We start from the raw sequence: 22,462 nt of genomic DNA on the forward strand, positions 1-22,462 counted from the left end.
TGATATCGAAAAGTAATATGTCTAAGAAGAAACTAAAGTAAAATTTATTTTGAATAATCAGCAGAATCTTCAACTTTAAAATAAATGAATCTTAAAATGTCCATTAACTTCAGGCTCTCAGTATTCTAGTCCAGTGGTCATCCAACTGTCTCTTTGGCTCAGGAGTGACCAAGCTGACAGGTGTCACAGTATCTTCCTTCCATGTCCTTAGAGTTTTAAGAACATTTAATTTCTAGGAAGACTTCTTAAAACATGTTTTTAAATGACCTAATGTACCTTGCAGATCCACAAACGAGAACACTCAGACTGGAGTAACCTCCCAGGTCTCCCCATTCTCAGGTGGCCTCCTGTCCACTACTCGTAGCCTTGACTATTTTGCTATTATGAGTAAGTTCTTCCCATTCCTACCTCTAGACTTACTGTTATGGCCTTTTGTGTCATCTGGATAAAATCTGTTCTAAATAAAGTAATCCCCAACTTCTGCCTCCACAGCAACTTAAAAATTTAAAAAGTAGTAGTAGTAGTAGAAAAAGAAAAAGGAAGGAAGGAAGGGAGGGAGGGAGGGAGGGAGGGAGGGAGGGAGGAAGGAAGGAAGGGAGGAAGGAAAGGAAAGAAAAGGAAGAAAGGAGGGAAGAAAGAAGAAAAGGAACAATAACAAAAAACCTTATGAAGGAAGAAATTAAGACCTTTAAAAAATTATTTTAGCAATAGATAGCAAGGTCTACCATTTGATTGACAATTTGCTAGTCTGGTGACACATTCTAAGAAATACTGATACTAAAATATGTTGGAGAAAATGCTTGAAGTATGTATTCATAGAGATAAATATAGCAGCAACAATAAGCAAGTGCATACAATAAAAATATGTGCCATGAGCCAATGCCGATTTTCATCTTCAAAGAACAGTTAACGTTAAGGTTCAAATCATGATTTCCTGATAAAGAGGCAAGATAAAAAAGTAGCAACAGACATCCAAGAAAATTATAAGAAACTAAGTTATAAGAAACAATGTAAAATGAATACAACTGAAGAGAGGAGAAAAAGTTAACACCTATCGGAACACATGTAAACCAGGTACTCTATTTTCATAACAATAAATTATCTGACAATGTTTTGTTTACTAACGAATGACAATTTCTGCTGATGGCAGGAATAGATTATTTCATCAAAAAAACATTAAAAGACTGAGATATTACTGACACCACTTGTTATATCAAGCAATAGTTCTGATACTCTCTCATTAATCTTTGATAGCTGACAATTTGAGTACAAAGACATGATGAATCAAAACATATATCAGTTTTAAAAAGAAAATCCTTCAATGCAATCTCAGCATCTAAATGGTAAGCACAGAATACATTCCTAATCTGGCATAAGATTGTTTTTTAATTCAAGGGAAAAAATATGAATCAGTCTACCTATTTATAAAAATGAGAATGATCAAGACAGTGAAATGGCTAGGTCCTCACACTGTCTACATTCAATCTGACGTGTGCCTGTGGCGTAGTACTCAGCTGTCAAGAGGGAGCAACTCAAAGGAGATCACACAATCTATAAACCAGCTGGAGGGAGCCATCCAGACTTTGCCCTGACGAACCCGCTCTGCGCGGTGACAGGACACATCCTCGTAGAGGATGTACTGCGTGCAGAAGCGCTGGTCGGAATCGGGTTTGGCGTGGTAGGCGACCGTGTTGATGGTCTGAGTCACATCACTGTCCGGCTTGGGCTTCCTCCTGAGGATCTGGCCCCCAGCGGCAGTGACGAGCTTAATCAGGTTGTCCTTGGGATGGTGTCTGAAGACTCCCTCAAAATAGAAGTAGCATCCATCAAACAGCTTTGGCAACTGAAATAACAAAAGAAAAAAGCTTGTCCCCTAGCTGATTTGGCTCAGTGAGTGGATAGAGCATTGGCCTGTGGACTGAAGGGTCCTGGGTTCAATTCTGGTCAAAGGCACATGCCTGGGTTGGGGGCTCAATCCCCAGTAGGGAGCATGCAGGGTGCAGCTGATCAATGATTCTCTCTCATCATTAATGTTTCCCTCTCTCTTCCTCCCTCTCCATTCCTCTCTGAAATCAATTAAAAAATATATATGTATTTAAAAGAAAAAAGCTTGTTAAAAGCAGATCAAAATATTTTAAAACACTGCATATAAATGAGGGAATTAAAAATACAGTCAGGAGCAGTTAAGCAGTTACTTAAGGAGGTGCTGGGATGTGGTGTATTTCAAGTGAACTCTCTGGGTCATAATAAAAAGACTTATGCATTTATAGGTTTCCTAGTTATACTTTTTTTCCCTAAGACTCAGTCACCATCTCAGGTACTTTTGACTCTCATCAGATTTTAGATGTGTTTTGTATAAAACAAACCACACAAAAAAGTAAACAAAAACTGTTCATCAAATTTCTTTTATCAGAAAATTAATTCCTATTTGGTGGGACTTAAAAGCCCAAGGATTCCTGGGTATCTGAAATATGCTTCAGGGATACGGGCTCAAGTTAAATTATAAGGATACCATCTTTTCCACGAACTTTTATAATTCTGCCCATCTATATTGAGGCCCTATATATTAACAGCCTAAGGCTCTAGGGCAGCTGCTCAGGACTGTGGCTGCAGGGTTTAGTGATGTATTGCATGGAGCACAATACATTATGAAGCCATGGGCAAGGATCCAATTAGCTATGAAACACACTTCTTTGTGTTTTGTGGGGGGGGGGGGGGGGGGGGGAAGTTTCAGAATCCCTTGTATGAAAATTTTTCTTCTTCATCATTTCTAATGTATACATCAACAGGATAATGGAACATTATCCATTAAAACTGCAATATATGGCAATAAAGACATATGGTAACTAAATCCGAGCAGCAGCTGTAAGTCTTCTTTCAAGTTCCTTCCTGTATCTGCGACTTCGCCTCAGATTCTGAAAGGTTTATGGCAATGTTCAAGATGCCAAAAACCCATTAACAGTGTGAAATTATTACCTTCTGGGTTTTACTGCTCTTCGTGATCATCTCCTAGAATCAAGGGCTTGAAATAAGTACAATTAAAATTTTAATCAGTCACCTGGACTTGTTGAAAGGGCAGGAGAAGTTTTTCCTGATGTGATAGCGATAATAATATTCAGATATAAGAACAATGAAAGTAGTAGCAAAAGGAAAATACCAGCTGTTCTCGGTTGAGCCTGCTTCTCTGTGGTCCTTGAGGAATCTCATATTTCTCTTCCTGTTCGCATTGTTTGCTTTGTAGACATGCCTTCACCCCTGACAAAAAACAAGGATGAGAAATAAATTATCAAGTGCGGATGGCTTCTTTCTCATTCAAAGTAAGCAATTTACCTAAGCGATTCTTCTTCTTCATGGTTAAGTATTATTTAAAAATAAAAACAGAAACTTTACTTATGCCAAAACAAGTATAATAAAATGGACTTTCCATATTAAGAAAATACAAATCTTTCCTTCAGAGGACTGAGCAATGAAGTCATACTGACACTAACAAATTTGTTTCCTTTCTGAAAAACCAAAATCAATACATTACTTCACACACAAATAAAACTCTAAGTTATCAAAGTGAAGGTGAATAAAAAGTTTAGTTCAGCCCACAGCAATCTGAACTTGAATGCTATCATCCGCATACTCATTCTCCCAATGACGTCTCATCTCCTGTTGGACTATGAGCAAAAGTGCTCTGGTCCACGGCACCTGGCTCAGAGGGCCACACTACAGGCTCCACAGTGCTTGTTACAATCAACAACAAGCAGAGCCTGCAACGTGTTTGGGATCCAACAGGTACACACTAAAGTCACCCTCTAGAGATGACTTGGTGAGAGACACTGCCTTAGAGCATGTCAATTGAGATGTTCCAAGATGCTGCTCAATAATAAAAGTCAGAAGACTGAACAATTCAATACTCCTACTCTGTCTCTCCAAAAGCAGAGCTTTGTCAAGAGGCTAAATATTTTCTAGACTTGGGGCTATTCATGCATATTCAAATGCAACACTAAACCTTGGCCAATCTATAATCCCCTATCTTGTGATTCTTAATTTGTTAGTTTTGCCTGTGTTTTGGTATCACTTTCCCTCAATGTTTTTAATAAAAGAATCCTATTTAGCCACGTTTGCTACACTGAATGTCTAAATCTTATTCTTCTAATTTATCATAAATATCATGGTTCCATAGAAATTGTTGTTTTTGCATATAGTAAAACTTACATTTTACAAATATAATTTTTAACACTCAATGAGTAAAAAACATTTTCTAATGAATCTAGTATTAAGATAGTAACTTTACTGTGTATTGAAAATGAGTCTCAAAATGTCTGACTAGGTCAAAGTAGTATCCCATAAACATTGCTGGTGTGTTCGCATTACATCATATACTATTTCCATATTTAACACCAAACCCCCAAAACATTAGCAATCTAGCTATATCACTGACTTACATCACACTCATTATTTTACATGTAAACTATTACTTCAACTTTTTATCAAGCACAGAGCCCCATTTCTAAATCTCCTTTCTTAATGATATTTGCAGAGCATTCATAACAGAATCTTTAGATAAATGAATATACCAACCTATAAAGCCAAGGACTTAACCCTGAATACTCCTATATATCTACTGTAACAAGTGGATGGCTAATGTCTAATTACAGAAATAAATAAATGGGCCATGACTATACTTGTTGCTTATTCATTATGGCTTTATTTACTGTCAAAAAGCATTTAAAATAGTATCTATCAATGCTGGTAATGTGCTGACATTAGTCACTCAACAGAATGTAGCCTTAATAGATACTAGACTAGAATGAGATAAGCTGGCATCAAGAGAATGAGATGGCAGACACCATCAGGGAAGCATGGAACCTCCACAGGAAGATGCTAGTGCCTTAGAGTGTTAATATGCTTCAAGTCATAAACCTTTCAGCTTTATGGCAGTTATTCAGTAAATTCTATAAAGTAAGGCAGAAAAATACACATTTACTGAGCTGAATGAATACATCCCTCTGATATTCTCTTATTCTAAGGAACAATGTGCCAACTCTCTAGGCTACCTAATGAAGCTCCAACTAAAGAAAAATATAGTGTGCTCCGCCCCACCTCCTGAAGACTAAGAAACGACATGTTTGAATGCTGACAAAGTGCTCTGTTAGAACTGCTGTCATAGCATAAGAAACATCAAGAATTTCTTAAAAGCTGGGAGTGACATCTAGTCCAAGGGTTGTTAACTATAATGTCTACAAGGGCCAATCAGATTCCAAACAGCTGTGAGGAGCCTGGTGTTAATTAGCAGGAAGTTGTGGAGACAGCAGTGAATGGGAAAATACACATCATATCAAAGGCACAAAACTTAAATGGGAATGCTGGACACAACCACATAAATTGTATCTGCTTTGGCCTGACGCTGCATCTAATCAGGCTCTTCCTTTCATAGATAAGGAGACTTAAGTCCTAAGAGACGGAAGCAGCTTTCCCTGTGACACAACTAAGATGAGCACTCACATAGCCTCCAATTCCTAGATTAATTTAAAAATGTTTCTTCTTTAATCTTTATTATTTTTCTTTTAAAGCATCTTAGGAAATGCCAGGCATTCTCTCCTCAGATTTACTGTATTGTGCCTCTCTTACAAAACCGGTTATTAAATGAATAATAGGAGGATCCTTATTTGTAAGAGATTAGCCAAAGAGTTTATGAAATGGCATAAACTGTTGACTACCTTGGGGAAGGAGGTGTGGGGGGAACAATGCATTTGGCTTTGTCTTCTTCAATGGGTTTATTTAATCTACCTACTGCCAAAGTTGCCACTCTAATTTGTATCCTAGGAGTTTCAGAAGGAAGATGTACTGCACAGTAGACATTTACGATAATTACACATTTATATCAACTTTCTAGTGAACCTGTTTTGAGATTAACTGTACTGAATAACTAAACAAGTAGAAAAACAAGAATGAAAAACTTTAAAATAAACTTTTAGCAATTTCAATGGTGATACATTAACATCAAAGAGGAAATGGAAGCATATCCCAGCCAAAGCATTACCTAATGAATAAGCCTAAATAACAGAAGTTTTAAGGTTTTGTTTACCAATAAAAGTTAATTTCCAGCCCTAACTGGTTTGGCTCAGTGGACAGAGCGTCAGCCTGCGGACTGAAGGGTCCCAGGTTCGATTCTGGTCAAGGGCATGTACCTTGGTTGCGGGCACATCCTCAGTAGGGTGGTGTGCAGAAGGCAGCTGATCCATGATTCTCTCTCATGGATGTTTCTAACTATCCCTCTCCCTTCCTCTCTGTAAAAAATCAATAAAATATATATTTTTTTAAAAAGTTAATTTCCAACAGGAATTCTTAAGTCTACTTTCCATGTTTTCCATGTTAAACAAAATATCAGAACTTTCCCAACATTCCTAGTCATAAACTCACTGAAAGTATGATATATACTGTAACATACATCAAAATTTTAAAATAGGCCATTGTTCAGCAATTTAAAAATACTTTTTAAAATTTAACCAATATATTTTATAGTTGTAATATGTACTTAATAAAGTCCATATTATTCCATCATATGCCACTAAAATAGTTTAGCACAAAGATAAACTTATTCTCTTTTGAAGAAAAAAGCATATGCAAGACAAACTGTTAGCTTTCTCACTAATAATTTCCAAACCGAAATGACTTAACATGGATAAGCTATGTTATTTATGCAAATACAGATTTCTGTATATGCCAAAATGATATATATATACTTTAAAATGTGTCAGGCCACTCTCCCTATAAAAGATATGCTTTTTGATTGGGCGGGGCGGAGGGCGGGGAGGGGGAGAGGAATAAAAAGTAAAAAGAAAAAAAAAAGGTATGTTTTATTTTTTAAAAATATATTGATTTCAGAGAGGAAAGGAGAGGGAGAGACGGAAACATCAATAATGAGAAAGAATCACTGATCAGCTGCCTCCTGCATGCCCTGCACTAGGGGTTGAGCCCACAACCTGGGCATGTGCCCGGAAGGGAATCGAACTGTGACCTCCTGGCTCACAGGTTGACGATCAACCACTGAGTCTCACCAGCTGGACAAAAGATATGTTTTATATCTTTTTTTTTAATGTTTTACATGTTTCCATATTTTAAGATTTTGACTGAAGCTATCATTTTGCAGAAATGCAGGAATGAAGTTCTTATCTTATTAAAACAAAGAGAATCTTTTAGCTTAGGTGTACTCCTGATCATGCCTACCATTTCAGGTAAGTTTTCCTTTGGCCCTGATCGTATTACAGTTTTTATTTATAGGTAAGCAGCCCAATTCCCAAAGTATTGCTTAACTCAGTTATTAATTCACAGTCACTAATGAAGCTCTGGCCACCTTAGCAACGCTGGGAATCTGTGCATACTAAAGCAGCTTATAAATTCCAGGCTACATTTTTTTTTTTTTCAAAAAAAGAAACTTGTACTATACAGAAAGGTATTCCTTTATTCTAAATCTCTAGTAGCCACTCTTACCTCCTACTTCATAAAAGTAGGTGTTTATTTTTATTTTAGCTGTATGAACCAGTAGTGATACCCATGGATCTATACTAAGCTTATTTTCATCATTTTAGAAGGAAAAAAGAATCATACAAATGGAAGGGGGTACGAAATAGGGGATTCCTGTATGCACTGCTACACACCCATGTTTACAGAATACAATTAAGACAGAATAATGCTTCAATATGAGTATCTGCTAAATGTCCAATGGGGGAAATACCCCTCTATGGAAGGCCCCAGAATTTGCCCTAGTCTCTTCAAAAGCTAGAACTATAAATAAATCTATATTTTAAAGAATTGTTCTGGAGCTACTGTAAAAAGTAAAATGAACGCTAAATGCTCTACACATGCCATTATAAACATCTAGATTTGTAACTGAAATACTAGTAGCATTGAAACTCAGAATTAAGTATCACTTTTAGTTAACACCAAATGTTCTAAAAACAATTAAAATAGAATCAAATATCACTCTGTCAAAAGCAAAAGTCCTAATAAATATGTCATTACAGCCCAGCCAGTGTCACTCAGTGGTTGAGCATCAACCTATGAACCAGGAGGCCATGGTTCCATTCCCAGTCAAGGCGCATGTCTGGGGCTGGGGCGTACAGGAGGCAGTCAATCAATGATTCTCTCACATCATTGATGTTTTTATCTCTCTCCCTCTCCTTTCCTCTTTAAAATCAATTAAAATTAAAAAATATATATGTCATGAGGTCCAAAATAGGCACTTACGTAACTCAAGACAAAAGCATATTAATACATTTTTTGAAGAATTTCCCTTCTGATTCTATTAGAAAAATAATACATTGTAAAAACAAAAGAATTCATTTTTTAAATGGTTTTCTATTAGTCCTTTTCGTAAACTAGGCTATATCATCACTAAACTTGATAAAAAAGAAATTCACAAGAGGAAACTTTTTAAACCAATGACAAAAAAATGGAAAAGCAACAACTTATACATACAGCAATTTTTGAAAAAAACGGGGACAAGAAAAAGAAAATATAAAAAGAAATTATTACAATCCACAGTAAAGAGAAAAAGAACAATTAAATAAAGTTTAAAAAAAAGTAAAATAAAAGCTAAATGCTCCACCCGTGCCAGCATAAACCTCTAGATTTGGAATATCACAGAAAACACTGTCACCAATCATTAGATTTTTGTGATTCCAGATAAATATTATTTAACAGCTAGTTATTTCTGGATACTTTTAAGCCAGTTATCTAATTATAAACATATTTACATATAAAAACATATTTCCTCATATGATAGCATGCTATATTTATTTTACTTAATGCATATTAAGAAAACAGGTCTAATTCCTTCATAACATATTAACTGCATTATAAAATTTTCATAGGCAACATTTTAAATAGCAACTCTAAAACTTTATGAGTAATAATATCAAAATAATTCTTCTCTTTATAGATGTGATTAAACCAAGTGGGAGGCAAATGTCCAAAATTTTTCTTAATTAAATAATTTAAAAATTCATAGTTGGTGTTCTTTTTCAGCCATATATTTAAAGTTCAAATATTTATGTAAGAATATCTGTTTCCTTTCAGGGGAGGGTTGGGGGGGAGGTAAGAGATCAACCAAAGGACTTGTATGCATGCATATAAACATAACCAATGGATGCAAGACACTGGGGCGGGGGCAGTGGTGGGGAGGGAAGGGGAGAGGAGGCCGGGGGAAGGTCAATGGGAAAAAAAGGAGACATATGTACTACTATTTGTAATACTTTAAACAATAAAATAACTTAAAAAAAAAAGAATATCTATTTTGATTAGAACAATCACCATATGAAAATGTATTTGCTAGGTCTGCCTAACAGGTATAAAAGATCTGGTGGGTCAGAGTGGAGAAGTGTACACACACAGGTTATCATCTCCCTGACTGAGACTAAGCCCTTACCTATCCAATTACTCTTTGGAAAAACTGTACAGAAGATACTATTATTGCAACTTGAGAAGTAGAATTTCTTTCCAGAGAACCTGAATTCTGCTTAACAGACACACAGTTTTTAAAATGGTTATAAACAAACAGGTACCTACCTACTAACCTACTACTGTTTTCTTTTATTTCTTTGCTGTATGCATTCACACATTTATATATTGTTGAAAATAGAGACATTAATTGTCCTATACATTTTAAAACTGAAACAATCCTGTTTATCATGCTCCAGTGTTAATAACATATAAAGATATAATTCTTTTCAGAGAATATTGCTGTCTTCCAGAATTTTCTTATCTCATATTTAAGCTATTCCCCCTACTTCTTGCTATCTATAATAATAAAAGCATAATATGCTAATTAGACTGGACAGCCGAATGACTTTCCAGAAGTCATTATGGATGAAGCCTTGCAGCGGGGGCTGAGGCAGAGGTGGTTAGGGGCGATCAGGCAGGCAGGCGAGTGTTTAGGGGTGATCAGGCAGGCAGGCAGAGGTGGTTAGGGGCGATCAGGCAGGCAGGCAGGCAGGCGAGTAGTTAGGAGCAATCAGGCAGGCAGAAGAGTGGTTAGGGGTGATCATGCAGGCAGGCAGGCAAGCCATTAGGAGCCAGCAATCCCGGATTGCGAGAGTGTAGGCCAGGCTGAGGGACACCCTTCCCCCCCAACTCTCCACCGTGCAGGAATTTCATGCACCGGGCCTCTAGTTAGAAATAATAACACAAATAGTTTTGCTTTTTGTTTTTTATCTTCATTACTTGAAAAGGGTAAATTCTCAGAGGGAAATTGTTACACCAAAGGATGTTTGTTTATTTTTATTCTTAGAGAATTTTTGGTAAAGAATTTCTGTAAGCATGAAGTTGCCTAATCAATCTTAGTTGATATAAACGCTTTAGTATATTCATTTTTTGATAATTAACGAAGTTTGAATAAAAAGTAACTACATTTATTTTTAAAATTCAACAGCATTCTCAATATTCATTTGAAGAGACAAATTTCAGTAGAAAAGTAAAAGCACGTTAATCTGATTACGAGGTTTGTAATAAAATACATAATGTTTTTTAGGTTCCATCTTCCTCAACTTAAAACAAAAAGGAAAAACCACCCTATTTAGCCCTTCCGCACCTCACAGACTCAAGTCCAATGTCAACTGTTTGGCACATTCCCACAGCAATTCCCTTAGGTGCTGAGGACTTTCAAAACTTCTACAGCAGCAATTATATTTAAACTTAGATGAGAGTGGGGAAGAGGGAGAGATTAAAGAAAAGATGACAGCCATCTGCTCTCCCCTTCACAATGATGAAAAATGAAGAGGCAGAATTAAAAAACATTTTTTTTAAAGGTTAGACTAGAGGAAATTTTGAAAGCTGTGTACTAAAAGGGCAGGTCAAAAGATATTTTCTCACTGACGGCTCATTTACATCTTTAGGATGCAGTTCTACCTTATTTATACTCTAAGGCAGTGGTTCTCAACCTTCTGGCCCTTTAAATATAGTTCCTCATGTTGTAACCCAACCATAAAATTATTTTCGTTGCTACTTCATAACTGTAATGTTGCTACTGTTATGAATCGTAATGTAAATATCTGATATGCAGGATGGTCTTAGGTTGAGAACCACTGCTCTAAGGATAAATGAAATGACATTTATATATTTTCCATTGTTTCACTCTAGTCACCTCCCTCCCAAAACTCACCCTTACACAGAGCTGGTTATAAGTTGCCTATGAGGAGGTTAGTACTAAAACTAGGAATAAAATAGAATCTCAGCCAAAAATTTAATCTTGAAGACGGAACTTTTCCTGTCTATAGCTCCCATTTCTATAAAATATCTGTAAAATACATATAATGAGACAGAATGGTGCAATAGTAATATTATGGCTGATTTTCCGAATCCTCATGCTAAATCCATTAAGTGAAACATTCTAACACACTCTCCATATACAACATAGAAAAATAAGGGTTATTAACCAACAAAGACAAAATATGTTTAAACAGAAAACTTCCAATAAATTGAACAGTTTTTCTTTTTGTTAATTTGTTTAGTTTGTTAAATAAGTCAATTATCTACAGAGAACATTTAGTTTCCCCTTGAATCTCCGTAGTTTATGGAAAATCCCATTAAAGTAGATTGTATTATATTAAAGTTTCTACATAGTTAAGCCAGTAAAGATTTTTGTCTCCAGCAAACTAATGAATAACCTCAAATGCAATATCTAGTTTTAATGAGTCACAAAACTTTACAATTAACTTTGAAAGCTCTGCTCCATATTTTCTTTGTTTAATATACATGGTTTTCAGATAGTTTTGAATAGTTCTGAACTTTTTTTTAAATCAAACTGGATGCCTAAGACTAAGAATATAGAAACTGCAAGAAATATATATTAGGAAAAAAAGGTATTTTGAGCGTTCTTGCCTATTTTTTATAAACCCAGTGACTATTTAAAGTAATTGTCTCAAGCCCTAGAGCTATTTCTCTTTGGACTCTGTATTAGAAAGTATAGAGTTATGCACTTCAATAAGAGATTCCATCCATCCTTTACACTGAAAGAATCACTGATATTAGTATATGTTATTCACTACTGTGAGAATCACCAAATAGTACCCTATTAAGTCAGCTAGAGTACATCAGTGATTCTATAAAAATGACACGGACAAGCCATTCAATTGACAAAAACTTCCATTTCTTATACAAGGCAGATTTTATAGACAGGAATCATGTAGCCTGTATATGTAATCAAATGCAAGTTCAGCATATTCACAAGAACCATATACTCAAGTTAAGTGGTAAATGCCGTAACATTCAAAATTTCACATGGCTTCTTTATTACTGACACCTTATTATTATGAAAATCTATTCCTTCCTGTAACCACTGGCAATATTTCTGACACAGATTCAGTACAAAAGCATCTAGAATCATGGAACCATTTTAAATCAATTTTTTAAACATTGAGGCCAAGTAAGACTTTCCATGAATTTGAAAGGGAAAATAAGTTTCAAAAAAAATAGGAATGAGACAAAAAAGGAAAACTTTTTTTTCCTATGTAAATGGTTAGTCCAATTTTTTACCATACTTTTTAAACTGGTCATGATTGGGAGAGATTAATAACAGAATGATGAGGACAGAGGGGTGTCATTGCCAGTCACATCCACTTAGCTGGACAGAAACATATCAGTGGAGACCAGCATCACAAGATAAGTGGTAGCTGCATTAAAAAGGACATTAACACCACCCTGACCAGGTAACTCAGTTGGTTAGAGATTCGTCCTAATAGGCCAAGACTGCTGCTTCAATCCTTGGTCAGGGCACATACAGGAATCAACCAATAAATGAAGTAAGTGGCACAACAAATCCATCTCTCTCTTTCTCTCTCTAAAAATCAATAAATAAAAAGGACATGAATACAAAATGCTAAAAGGAAATAGTTTTATAAACCAAATCAACTTCAAACTATAGATTAAATTAATAATATAATAAAGATCTTAATAAATCAAGCATTCCAACCATAAAAACTTCAAAACACAGAGCCATAAAACAAAGTTTTTAAAAACTAATTCTGATCCATTATTTGCTTCTTAAAAAGAAAGTTTCATTAAAAAAATATTATTATTCTTTGTTTCTTTAAATGTTTAATGTGAAATAATTAGATTTATAGGAAGTCCCATGCAGTTTCCTCCAGGGACCAATGTTAATATCTTACACAACTATAGCACAATATCCAAAGTCAGAAGTTGACATTGATGCAATCCACAGCTTAGTCAGATCTCATCAGTTACACATGCACTCATGTGTGTTTGATATGTGTGTCTATAGATCTATAATTTAATTACCTGTGTGGCCTTTGAAAGGTAACCACCACTAGGATCAAAATACTTAACTATATCATCACAAGATTCCTCCTTAACCCCTTACCACCACTATTCTTTTCTACAGAAAAGGTCAATCTATTGTCCTATTTTAGCCACTGTAACCAAAATAGATACTTTTGCTATTCAGGAGTAGAAAATAACCTTGTGTGAGTTTTCTTTTGTCTGCAAGTCCTAAGTGAATCCAAGGTTAAGAAAAGCAAACAAGTCAAGAAGTAGGGAAAGTGAAAGGCAGCTCTGATGATGGTGTTATCTGACTACCAACAAGAAGCGGGTTGCTGGGATCCAACCCCAGCGGGTCCAGGGGTCCCCAGAGGTGTGGACGGAGTCAGCGAAGAAGGAATGACACGGAGACAGCGTTCAGTAGATCAGCAGCCTAGCCAGGATCTCTAGCCAAGTTCTGGTCAGGATCTCCAGTGAAGTTCTGGTTAGGATCTCCAGCCAGGTTCTGTGTCCATCTTGTCTTGCTAGGTTCTCCAGCCAGGTTCTCCAGCCAGGTTCTGTAGCCAAGTTCCCTCGCTAGGTTCTCCAGCCAGGTTCTGTCCAGGTTCTCCAGCCAGGTTCAGTCACCAGGTTCTAGTCAGGTTCTCTTGCCAATTTCTGTAGTCAGGTTCAGTCCAGGATCTTTTGCCATGTTCTCTCGCTAGGTTCTGTCTCTAGGTTCTGAGGCCAGTTTCTGTCCAGGATCTTTTGCCATGTTCTCTCCAGTGAAGTTCTTCTGTCTCTAGAGAACGTTCTGTGTAGGTTCTGTGCCAATTTCTGTCTCTCTTGGTTCTGTCTTCTAAGTTCTGTCTTCTTCGTTCTGTGTTGTTACATCTGTATTTATACCAGTTGATTCCAATCCTATCAATCTCTATTCCAAAGGTTAGGGCGTTTCTTATCTCCATTCCAGGGAGTAAAGATTATGTAGCTTAAGCATGATTGTTCGTAGTTAAAGTGATTAATTACCCGCCTGGCACTTAGTTAAGAGGTTTTATTCCCTCCCTAACTTCAGGGGAAAATCTCTACCTGGGGAAACAACCTTTCTCAGAGACCTTGGTTAAAACACATAGTGCCAAGAAGGTGAGCAAACATATTAAGAACAGTATGCCATATATGCCAGGTCCCTTGAAACAGCAAGCATGGACCGGCTCCCAGCAGCGGGTAATGGGGATACATTTGCAGCGAGTTCTAGATAATAGTTGATTTGCCCCAAATTGGGTGTTACACAAGGTAGCCTAAATTCCCCAGCAGCTTCCTAAAATATACCAGATTAGCTGAGAAAGGCAAAAGAGTGTTTACATATAAGTTTTCAGAAATCATAGAGTACTTTTATTTCATAACGGTATATTTAAAACATGCATTTATTAAGTTGAATTGATCACTTAATAGTAATATAGAGCCCTAGCCGATTTGGCTCACTGGATAAAGCGTCGGCCTGGGGACTGAAGTGTCCCAGGTTCAATTCTGGTCAAGGGCATGTACGTTGGTTGTGGGCACATCCCCAGTAGGGGGTGTGCAGGAGGCAGCTGATCGATGCTTCTCTCTCATCGATATTTCTGACTCTCTATCCCTCTCCCTTCCTCTCTGTAAAAAATCAATTAAAATATAGTTTTAAAAAAATAGTAATATGGATTGCTTGGGCTTAAAAAGTCTGCTATACAGCCCTAGCCGGTTTGGATCAGTGGATAGAGCACAGGCCTGCGGACTGAAGGGTCCCAAGTTCGATTCCAGTCAAGGGCACATGCCTGGACTGTGGGCTCAATCCCCAGTAGGGGGGCGTGCAGGAGGCAGTTGATCAATGATTCTTTCTCATCATTGATTCCCTCTCACTTCCGCTCTGAAATCAATAAAAATAAATTTTTTAAAGAGTCTACTATACAATCCATTTATGCATTATTAAAATAGTTGGTATTGTAGAAAAAAATACTTTGAAACCAGAACATATCTATGGACATTTACCAAGAACATCAAAATGATACCATAAATATGACAAGCTTTTGTAAAATGCATTACTAACCAGAGGTAAGTTCCTTAAACAATTATTGGCAACAGCGAACTATGAAAAATGAAATTAGTCTACTTGATTCACTTTGTAATTCTCTCAACTCTAACACTTACATTCAAAGTTCAGGATCCAGCATCCATTGAGAATCCCAAGCATACATTTCAGGGTACTTTGAACTGTATCACCAGAAATAATGACATGAGTCACTAGAACACAAAAAAAGCAGTAAGAGAAACAGATACAGAAACCAAAATAATTATTTAAACAGTCTGCATTTTATAACTAGTCTACACTTTATATGCTTCTATCTGAATTTTCTTGAAAAACAATTTTTATATTTAGAAGCCTTCTTTGATCATCATTCTGTAGTTGGGCCACCAACATGAAAAATCATTTCATAGAGCAAATATCTTAAAAAAGTCACACTAGCATATACCATATTTTTTCCTTTATTTTCAAATCAAAACTGAGGATTTAAAGCATTACATGCACTACAATTTATTTGTCATTAGCAAACTCAAAAGTTTGCTTTTCTGATATATTGTTCTGTACTAAACTAAGAGCAAAGCTTTAAACTTTACATTTCCTCACCAAATTAAGCCTATAAGTAGTTTATAACTATAGGAAGATTTTAAATGTATTACAAGATGAAAAGTATATAGTGATAACCCAATGGAGTTCTACAAAGGATTAACCTATTTTAAATTTTTTCTACCAAAAATGAATAAAGAATCCTCACCTGTACTGTCAAACTCAGCACATTTTTTAGCCTTAAGAATTGCTGCAAGCTCACTGAGCATTTTCTGTTGTTCTGAAGAAAGCCCACTGCCTATGAGCACAAGAGGTCCATCCCTACGCTGAGCAGCATGCATCTGTGAATAAAAAAAGAGATGCCACAGTGTTAAAAACAGTTAAGGACTAGAGAAAGATAATAAGCTGACCTTCACTTGATGTAAGCTTGAATTTCATTACTTAGCTTGCTCTATCTACTAATTCCCAATAATTTCCATTCATTCATCACTCAAAACCTTAATGCTCAATTAATTGAAGTAACTGCCCTCCTCCCCTCCCCATTTAAAAAGTTACTTGGGATAGCTCTTTACACTCAGGGCATTTTGTTTCCTTGATTCTAAATTGGATCTCTTTAGGGTTTTACAACTTCATTCTGTCACCAATAAGCTTTTTTTTTTTTTTTTTTTTAAGTAACTGCAAATACCCATTTAAAATGATCAATTCCCTGTCTCTGCTCCACTAACTTATTCTAATAGAGTTGAACTCAAACTTGGTCTATTTAGTTTAAAATTAGATTATGTGAAAAATAAAATTAAAAAAACACTAAGACATGTAGAACAGCAGTGATCTCAAAGATAGAAACACATTTTTATCACTGGAACAGTTACTTTTCAAAACCAAGAACATGCCAATAGACAAGAGAATAGAAAAGTTTGGCCAGATTCACCTGAGTAGTAAGTCAACGCAGCTCATGGAAAGGAAAGAAGTGCCATAGAAAAACTTAGAATTGTATTACAGGAGATTAAAAAAGACAAAAATAAAGAGAAGTTACCAATGGATAACATTAGGGAAAAGAATTGAAAGCTTAAAAAAAAAAAAAAGTAATGCAATAGATAGTGCATTCAATAGTAGCCAACCGAAATTTAATAAATGGAATTGGAATCAGAGTTAGCTGAAAGCTACCTGATAAAAAAAAAAAAAAGCAATGATTGAGCACTGAAGAAAACAAAAGATAAACCAACACAAATGTATTACAGGGTAAAGCAAAAAACAGTAGTGCAGTTTTCAAATACAACACCAAGGGTTTTCCTCCATGTGAGTCTATATGTGTACTAGACATCTGGCATCTCAAAGCTCCAAAGAACTTGAGTGAATCACTGACAGTATGATCACCAACACAATTCAGCAATTAGATTAGAGAAAGCTGGTGTTTATACATGCACTTCACCTATCATAGAGATCATTCATCCAGGCTGATGCCCTACAATACTACATCTACATTGTTGCTACATCTATAAATAGACCTCAATAATTCTTTTTTAAAATATATTTTTATTGATTTCAGAGAGGAAGGGAGAGGGAGACAGAGAGAAACCTCAACAATGAGAGAGAATCATCGATAGACTGCCTCCTGCATGCCCTCTCCGGGGGTTCGAGCCTGAAACCGGGCATGTGCCCTGACCCAGAATCAAATGGTGACTTCCTGATTCATGGGTTGAAGCTCAACCACTGAACCACACCAGCTGAGTGCAAAGGTACTTTTACTGGACATGCCATGTACATCATACACACATTTACACCACATTTCTGCCCATGTATCTTTCCTATTCACTAAACTATAACATGTTGCAACCATGTCTACCCTAAATACTGCAAACACTCCCTAACATGAAAATAGTTCAGTGTACTCTATGCATTGTTCAATTACTATTCAATGGTAATATTAAAAAGAACAGTTTTTCAATAATTCTTGTCAATTATACAAATAGGTGCCATAGGATAGCTCTAAATGAAACATTTTACTTTCCAATTTATATAACTTTGCTTCAGCTAAATCAATTCTCTACACGAGTGAAAGGATATCATCTCCAAATATAGGACATGCAACTATTTCTACCAAGCCAAGGAAAGCACCAACGTGGGTCAAGCCTTTTCCTATCACAGTTTTTAAATTTGAATTTTTTAAAAAAAGAAACTGGCCATAACTTCTCATAGTTAAGAAATTCTATTAAAAACAAACAAAACATAAAGCAAACAGCTGCTAAAGCCACAAGCCTATATGAGACAGGGGTGAGAGGAGAGGGTAGGAGACATTTGGTTTGAATAAGCAGAGGTCTGAGAACCATGAGGTTCAAAAGACATTCAAAAAACATTCCAAGCCCAGCCGGTGTGGCTCAGTGGTTGAGCACTGACCTATGAACCAGGAGGTCAGGGTTTGATTCCCAGTCAGGGCACATGCCCGGGTTGTGGGTTCAATCCCCAGTGTGGGGCGTGCAGGAGGCAGCCAATTAATGATTCTCTCTCATCATTGATGTTTCCCTCTCTCTCCCCCTCTCCCTTCTTCTCTGAAATCAATAAAAATATATTAAAAAAAAAAACAAAACACCGCAAGGGGCTCAATATCCTGATTTTATAGCAATTAGATACTATGTACACTGGCATTAAACTCTTATTTAAAGGATAGTTGGATATGGAATGTCTTCTTAGATAAATCAGTTATTCTTAAGTAATGAGTTTATCAAAAATATGGTTTAAAAACTATGAAAAGAAGGAAAAGGACAAAGATTTTGCTCAAAGGGAGCATGGGCAGAGACGTCACAATATGAACCTGAAAAGCAGCTTTCTAAGTCTTTAAGCTTAAAGACTGCTTCTCAAATTTAAACATGCTTTTCAATAGCCATTAACCTTTACTTGAGACTAATAAAACTTCTAAATGGGAAGTAGAGAAACTCAACCCCCACCCACTCATCACCCCTTCTTCTTCATAAAGCTTCCTGATGCAGCTTGCAGAGTTTAGAAATCACTGATTTGAAGGATTTCAGACTCAGCAATGAAGCACTTGTGCTTGTTTCAGGGGCAAGTGTGTATCATGAACAACCCTCCAGAAGTCATTCATGCAGGCAACACGAACTTAAGGGAGCACTGCTAACTGCCAGACGCTGTTCTAAGTAAACTAAAGAGCAAGTGCCTGCCCTCACACAGTTTATATTCTAACTGGGCTGGGGGGGGGGGGGGGAGGAACCAACAAAATGATAAATAATGTCAGGTCAGGGGCAAGAAGCACTGGCAGGGTGCTAGTTAATATACTGTAATGCGGAGATCTCTTTGGTGAGACTACAATGGAGTCCAATCTGAAGAGTAAGGAGCCATTTGGATTTCTGGTCCCACATTTTTCCTGGCAGAGATAAGAGCTAGTGCTAAGGACCTAAAATGGGGTATGTTTAGTGGATTCAAAAAACTGCAAGGCAGCCCATGTGGCAGGAAAAGAATGAGTGCAGGGAGTCTGGTATGATTGGAGGAAGGAAGATCGCAGAACTTAGCTTTTAAGATTGCGCATAAAGAAAAATCCCTTTCAACTTAGAACTTATCATTGGTATGGTATCTACCATTACTATCAAGTTTCTACCATTAAGACAGTAAATAAGGATATTCACTGGCCATGTCCATGTGACACGCAGAAAGTACAGATTTAAGAAAATCTACATTTAAGAAAAACACAATAGTAATAGGATAGTTGAGTTGAGAGGAGGATAATCACATTGCTTCTTTCTGAACGGCATTAATATCCTCGGACTCCAAGAATTTCATAAAGACAGCTTTATTTTTGACACATTTAAAATAACATTTCTCTAGCTTTTACATAAAAGGAACATTGGCAAATGACAACTTAGTTATGCTATGTCCTGCCATAAGAGTTCAAGTTCAAATGAATAAAATAAGTGCCAATTTATAGTTGTTAAGTATGCTGAGACTGAATGAGTACTGACCTAATAATTTGTGTTCTAACTGATCCATTAAAAAAAAAAAATTACAGCTGATTAACCCAGGGCAAATCACAACCTTTCTAGGTCTCAACTTTCTCATTCCTAAAATGAGGAAATTGACTTGATTTCTAGGTTCTCTTCCAGTTCATTACCACTGCCCTTACAGGACAAGAAGACTTCTCTCATGGTCCTAGATGTCAACATAGCCTGTTTTCTTATTTCCCCATCTCAGCAGTTGCTAAATATAGGGAGTCCACCATCCATCTCTCTAAAACCCCCTTCTCCTCCCCATCCCACCTCACCACCACCACCTGCAGTTCCAGTCCTGGCCACTGCACACCTGGGCTCCGCCACAACAGCTTCCTCACCAGTCTCCAGTCTTGTCCCACCCCCACCTCCCTCTGCAGTCCCACTCCATTAAAAACACACTGAAGTCACCCACTCACCAGGGAAATAAAAGTCAAAACTCCTCCTCAGGGAACTCAAGGCTTTTCACAATCTGATCCCAACCTAGCTCTTCACTGTCAATTCCTCTTTTACACACCTTACGCTCCTCTCACACTAACCTTTAGTTTCTCAGATTTCCAAGGTCTTTATGCTTCCTTGTCTCTGAGCAGCAGTTCCTTTTATTGGGACTGCCACCCTCACTCTGTATAGCTGATTACAGTGGGCAATGATGGTGGATTATTTTATTTAGATTAGCTTATACATTTACAATGTTTCCTATCTCCCACTAAAATGGAAGCTCCTTGAGAATAAGAGTTATATCAGTCATATTAACTACAGATAAATGCTGCCTAAAATATAGAGGGGGGTGGGTTCAACAAATATTTGTTGATACATTTATTCCAATTATGTCTTCAAATTCACAAGAGCTAATACACAAGAAGTGCTCAATAACTGTTTTGTGAATGAAAGCAATTTGCTAACTGGAAACTTTTTAATTATGCTTCTTTCATAAACAATTTCAGTAAAAGATATAAATTTCCCAAAGCTAAATCCACACTTACTACTGAGCAATGGCGAGTGGATGATGATTCATTCTTCTCTGGCGGCAGCAATAGCGATTTCATAGTCTTACTGTCTGCATAATCCACAGGTCGCAGACCAAATATGTTACTGGTAAAATAAGTACAAGTGGATTAAGTACATAAAATATGTGATTTGATTCTTAACTAAAGGAATGCAACAGCAATATAAATTTTCAACTTCCTTAACAGTACATTATTTTTACTAAAGAAATGACTCAGAATTCACATAAACTATAAGGATCAAGTATGCACACACAGCTGAATTCAACGAAAAAAAAGAGGTGAAACTTCAATTTGACACTAGACAATCACAGGGGGTATTTTTAGTTGAATAAATTGTTAACTTACACATGAATTTTTTTTCACAGCTCTGTATTCTTGTGTTCATATTAATATTTTAAATCATTAATCACTCTGTGTAAGATGTTTTCAAATGCAAATAAAAATCATTTACTGTAGCAATTATAGGCTCTATCATCTATATAAGTAAACACAGAGATCAGAGATCAAATAAATGCACAGGATAGGAAGTTGGATCCACTAGATGGAAAACCAATGCCACATGACAAACAACTTAAAGTAGTGACTTTTTAAATTAACTTTAATAGGTAAGTACACTACGGTCTGTAATAACCACACCATCACAGAACACACTGGAATGGTTCAGAGAACAAGCAGACTTCTCACCACATACTACCTAATTCACAGGTCACAGGATATCACACTGGAGGAGACTTTACACACGGTAGGGCTGCTATTTCAAAGATGAGCAGACAGAGGAAGGTCCAATGACTTGGCTTAAGGCTGCGTTTTCCTTGTTCATTAACAGTAATATCCATTATTGCCCATCATTAGTCTTTCATTGATCAGTTAATTCTAAAAACTATACAACTCTTATCTACTACTCCACTTCCTTACATACGATTTCAAAATTATTTTAATACAATACACCATGGCAGAAGTTTTCTAAAATGAACATTTCTCTTATAATCTTTTATAGTTTTTTAAAATATTTTTATTGATTTTTAGAGAAAGATGAAGGGAGGAGGAAAGAAACATTGATGTCGGAGGGGAACATTGATCAGCTGCCTTTTGCACGCCCCCTACTGGGGACAAAGCCCACAACCCAGGCATGTACCCTGACCAGGAATCAAACCTGCAACCTTTTGGTGCATGGGATGACACCAATGAGCCATACTGGCCAGGGCATAATCTTTTATGGTTTTTAAGATTATCATATATCCATATAACAGCCACTAAAGTTCACATGAAAATGCAATGTATTAAACAGGATATAAAATTATAAACATAGTATAATACCAGATTTTACAACTGTATTGAATGTGTAGAAAAAGACCTGGAAGGAAACAGTGAAACATTAGGGAGGAGGGAGTTGGAGGGGTGTCACCTCCGATGCTAAATGGAGGGCACTTGGATGAGAGACACACAGATAAGAGACAGAAGCATCTACTGGGTTTAGGGACAAGTCATTAAAGGCCTTACAGAAAGTTGTTTTGATGGCACAGAAGGGGAAAAAAAACCAAATGAATTAAGAAAAAAATCTTTCTCTAATAACTGCTATCCATGACTATTGGGTTTAGTCACTATTCCTTATTGGGACAGTGCCA

General features: G+C 36.6%; 1 protein-coding gene across 2 annotated transcripts in view; it reads right to left on the minus strand.

The window, feature by feature from the left end:
* Positions 1-1,510: 1,510 nt before the first annotated feature.
* BARD1 (BRCA1 associated RING domain 1) overlaps positions 1,511-22,462 on the minus strand; it is a gene marked incomplete at both ends in the record, with an annotated part of 62,007 nt that continues 41,055 nt past the window's right edge. Inside the window, 5 exons of one of the 2 annotated variants that reach the window (XM_081096359.1) lie at positions 1,511-1,843; positions 3,158-3,255; positions 15,421-15,513; positions 16,047-16,179; positions 20,814-20,922. In XM_081096359.1, coding sequence (XP_080952485.1) covers positions 1,511-1,843; positions 3,158-3,255; positions 15,421-15,513; positions 16,047-16,179; positions 20,814-20,922 — 766 coding nt within the window. The remainder of the gene's footprint in view (positions 1,844-3,157; positions 3,256-15,420; positions 15,514-16,046; positions 16,180-20,813; positions 20,923-22,462) is intronic. The other variant, XM_081096360.1, reaches the window with a different exon arrangement.

This window comes from Myotis nattereri (assembly GCF_964212035.1).
Source record: "Myotis nattereri genome assembly, chromosome: 7".
Lineage (NCBI taxonomy): Eukaryota > Metazoa > Chordata > Mammalia > Chiroptera > Vespertilionidae > Myotis > Myotis nattereri.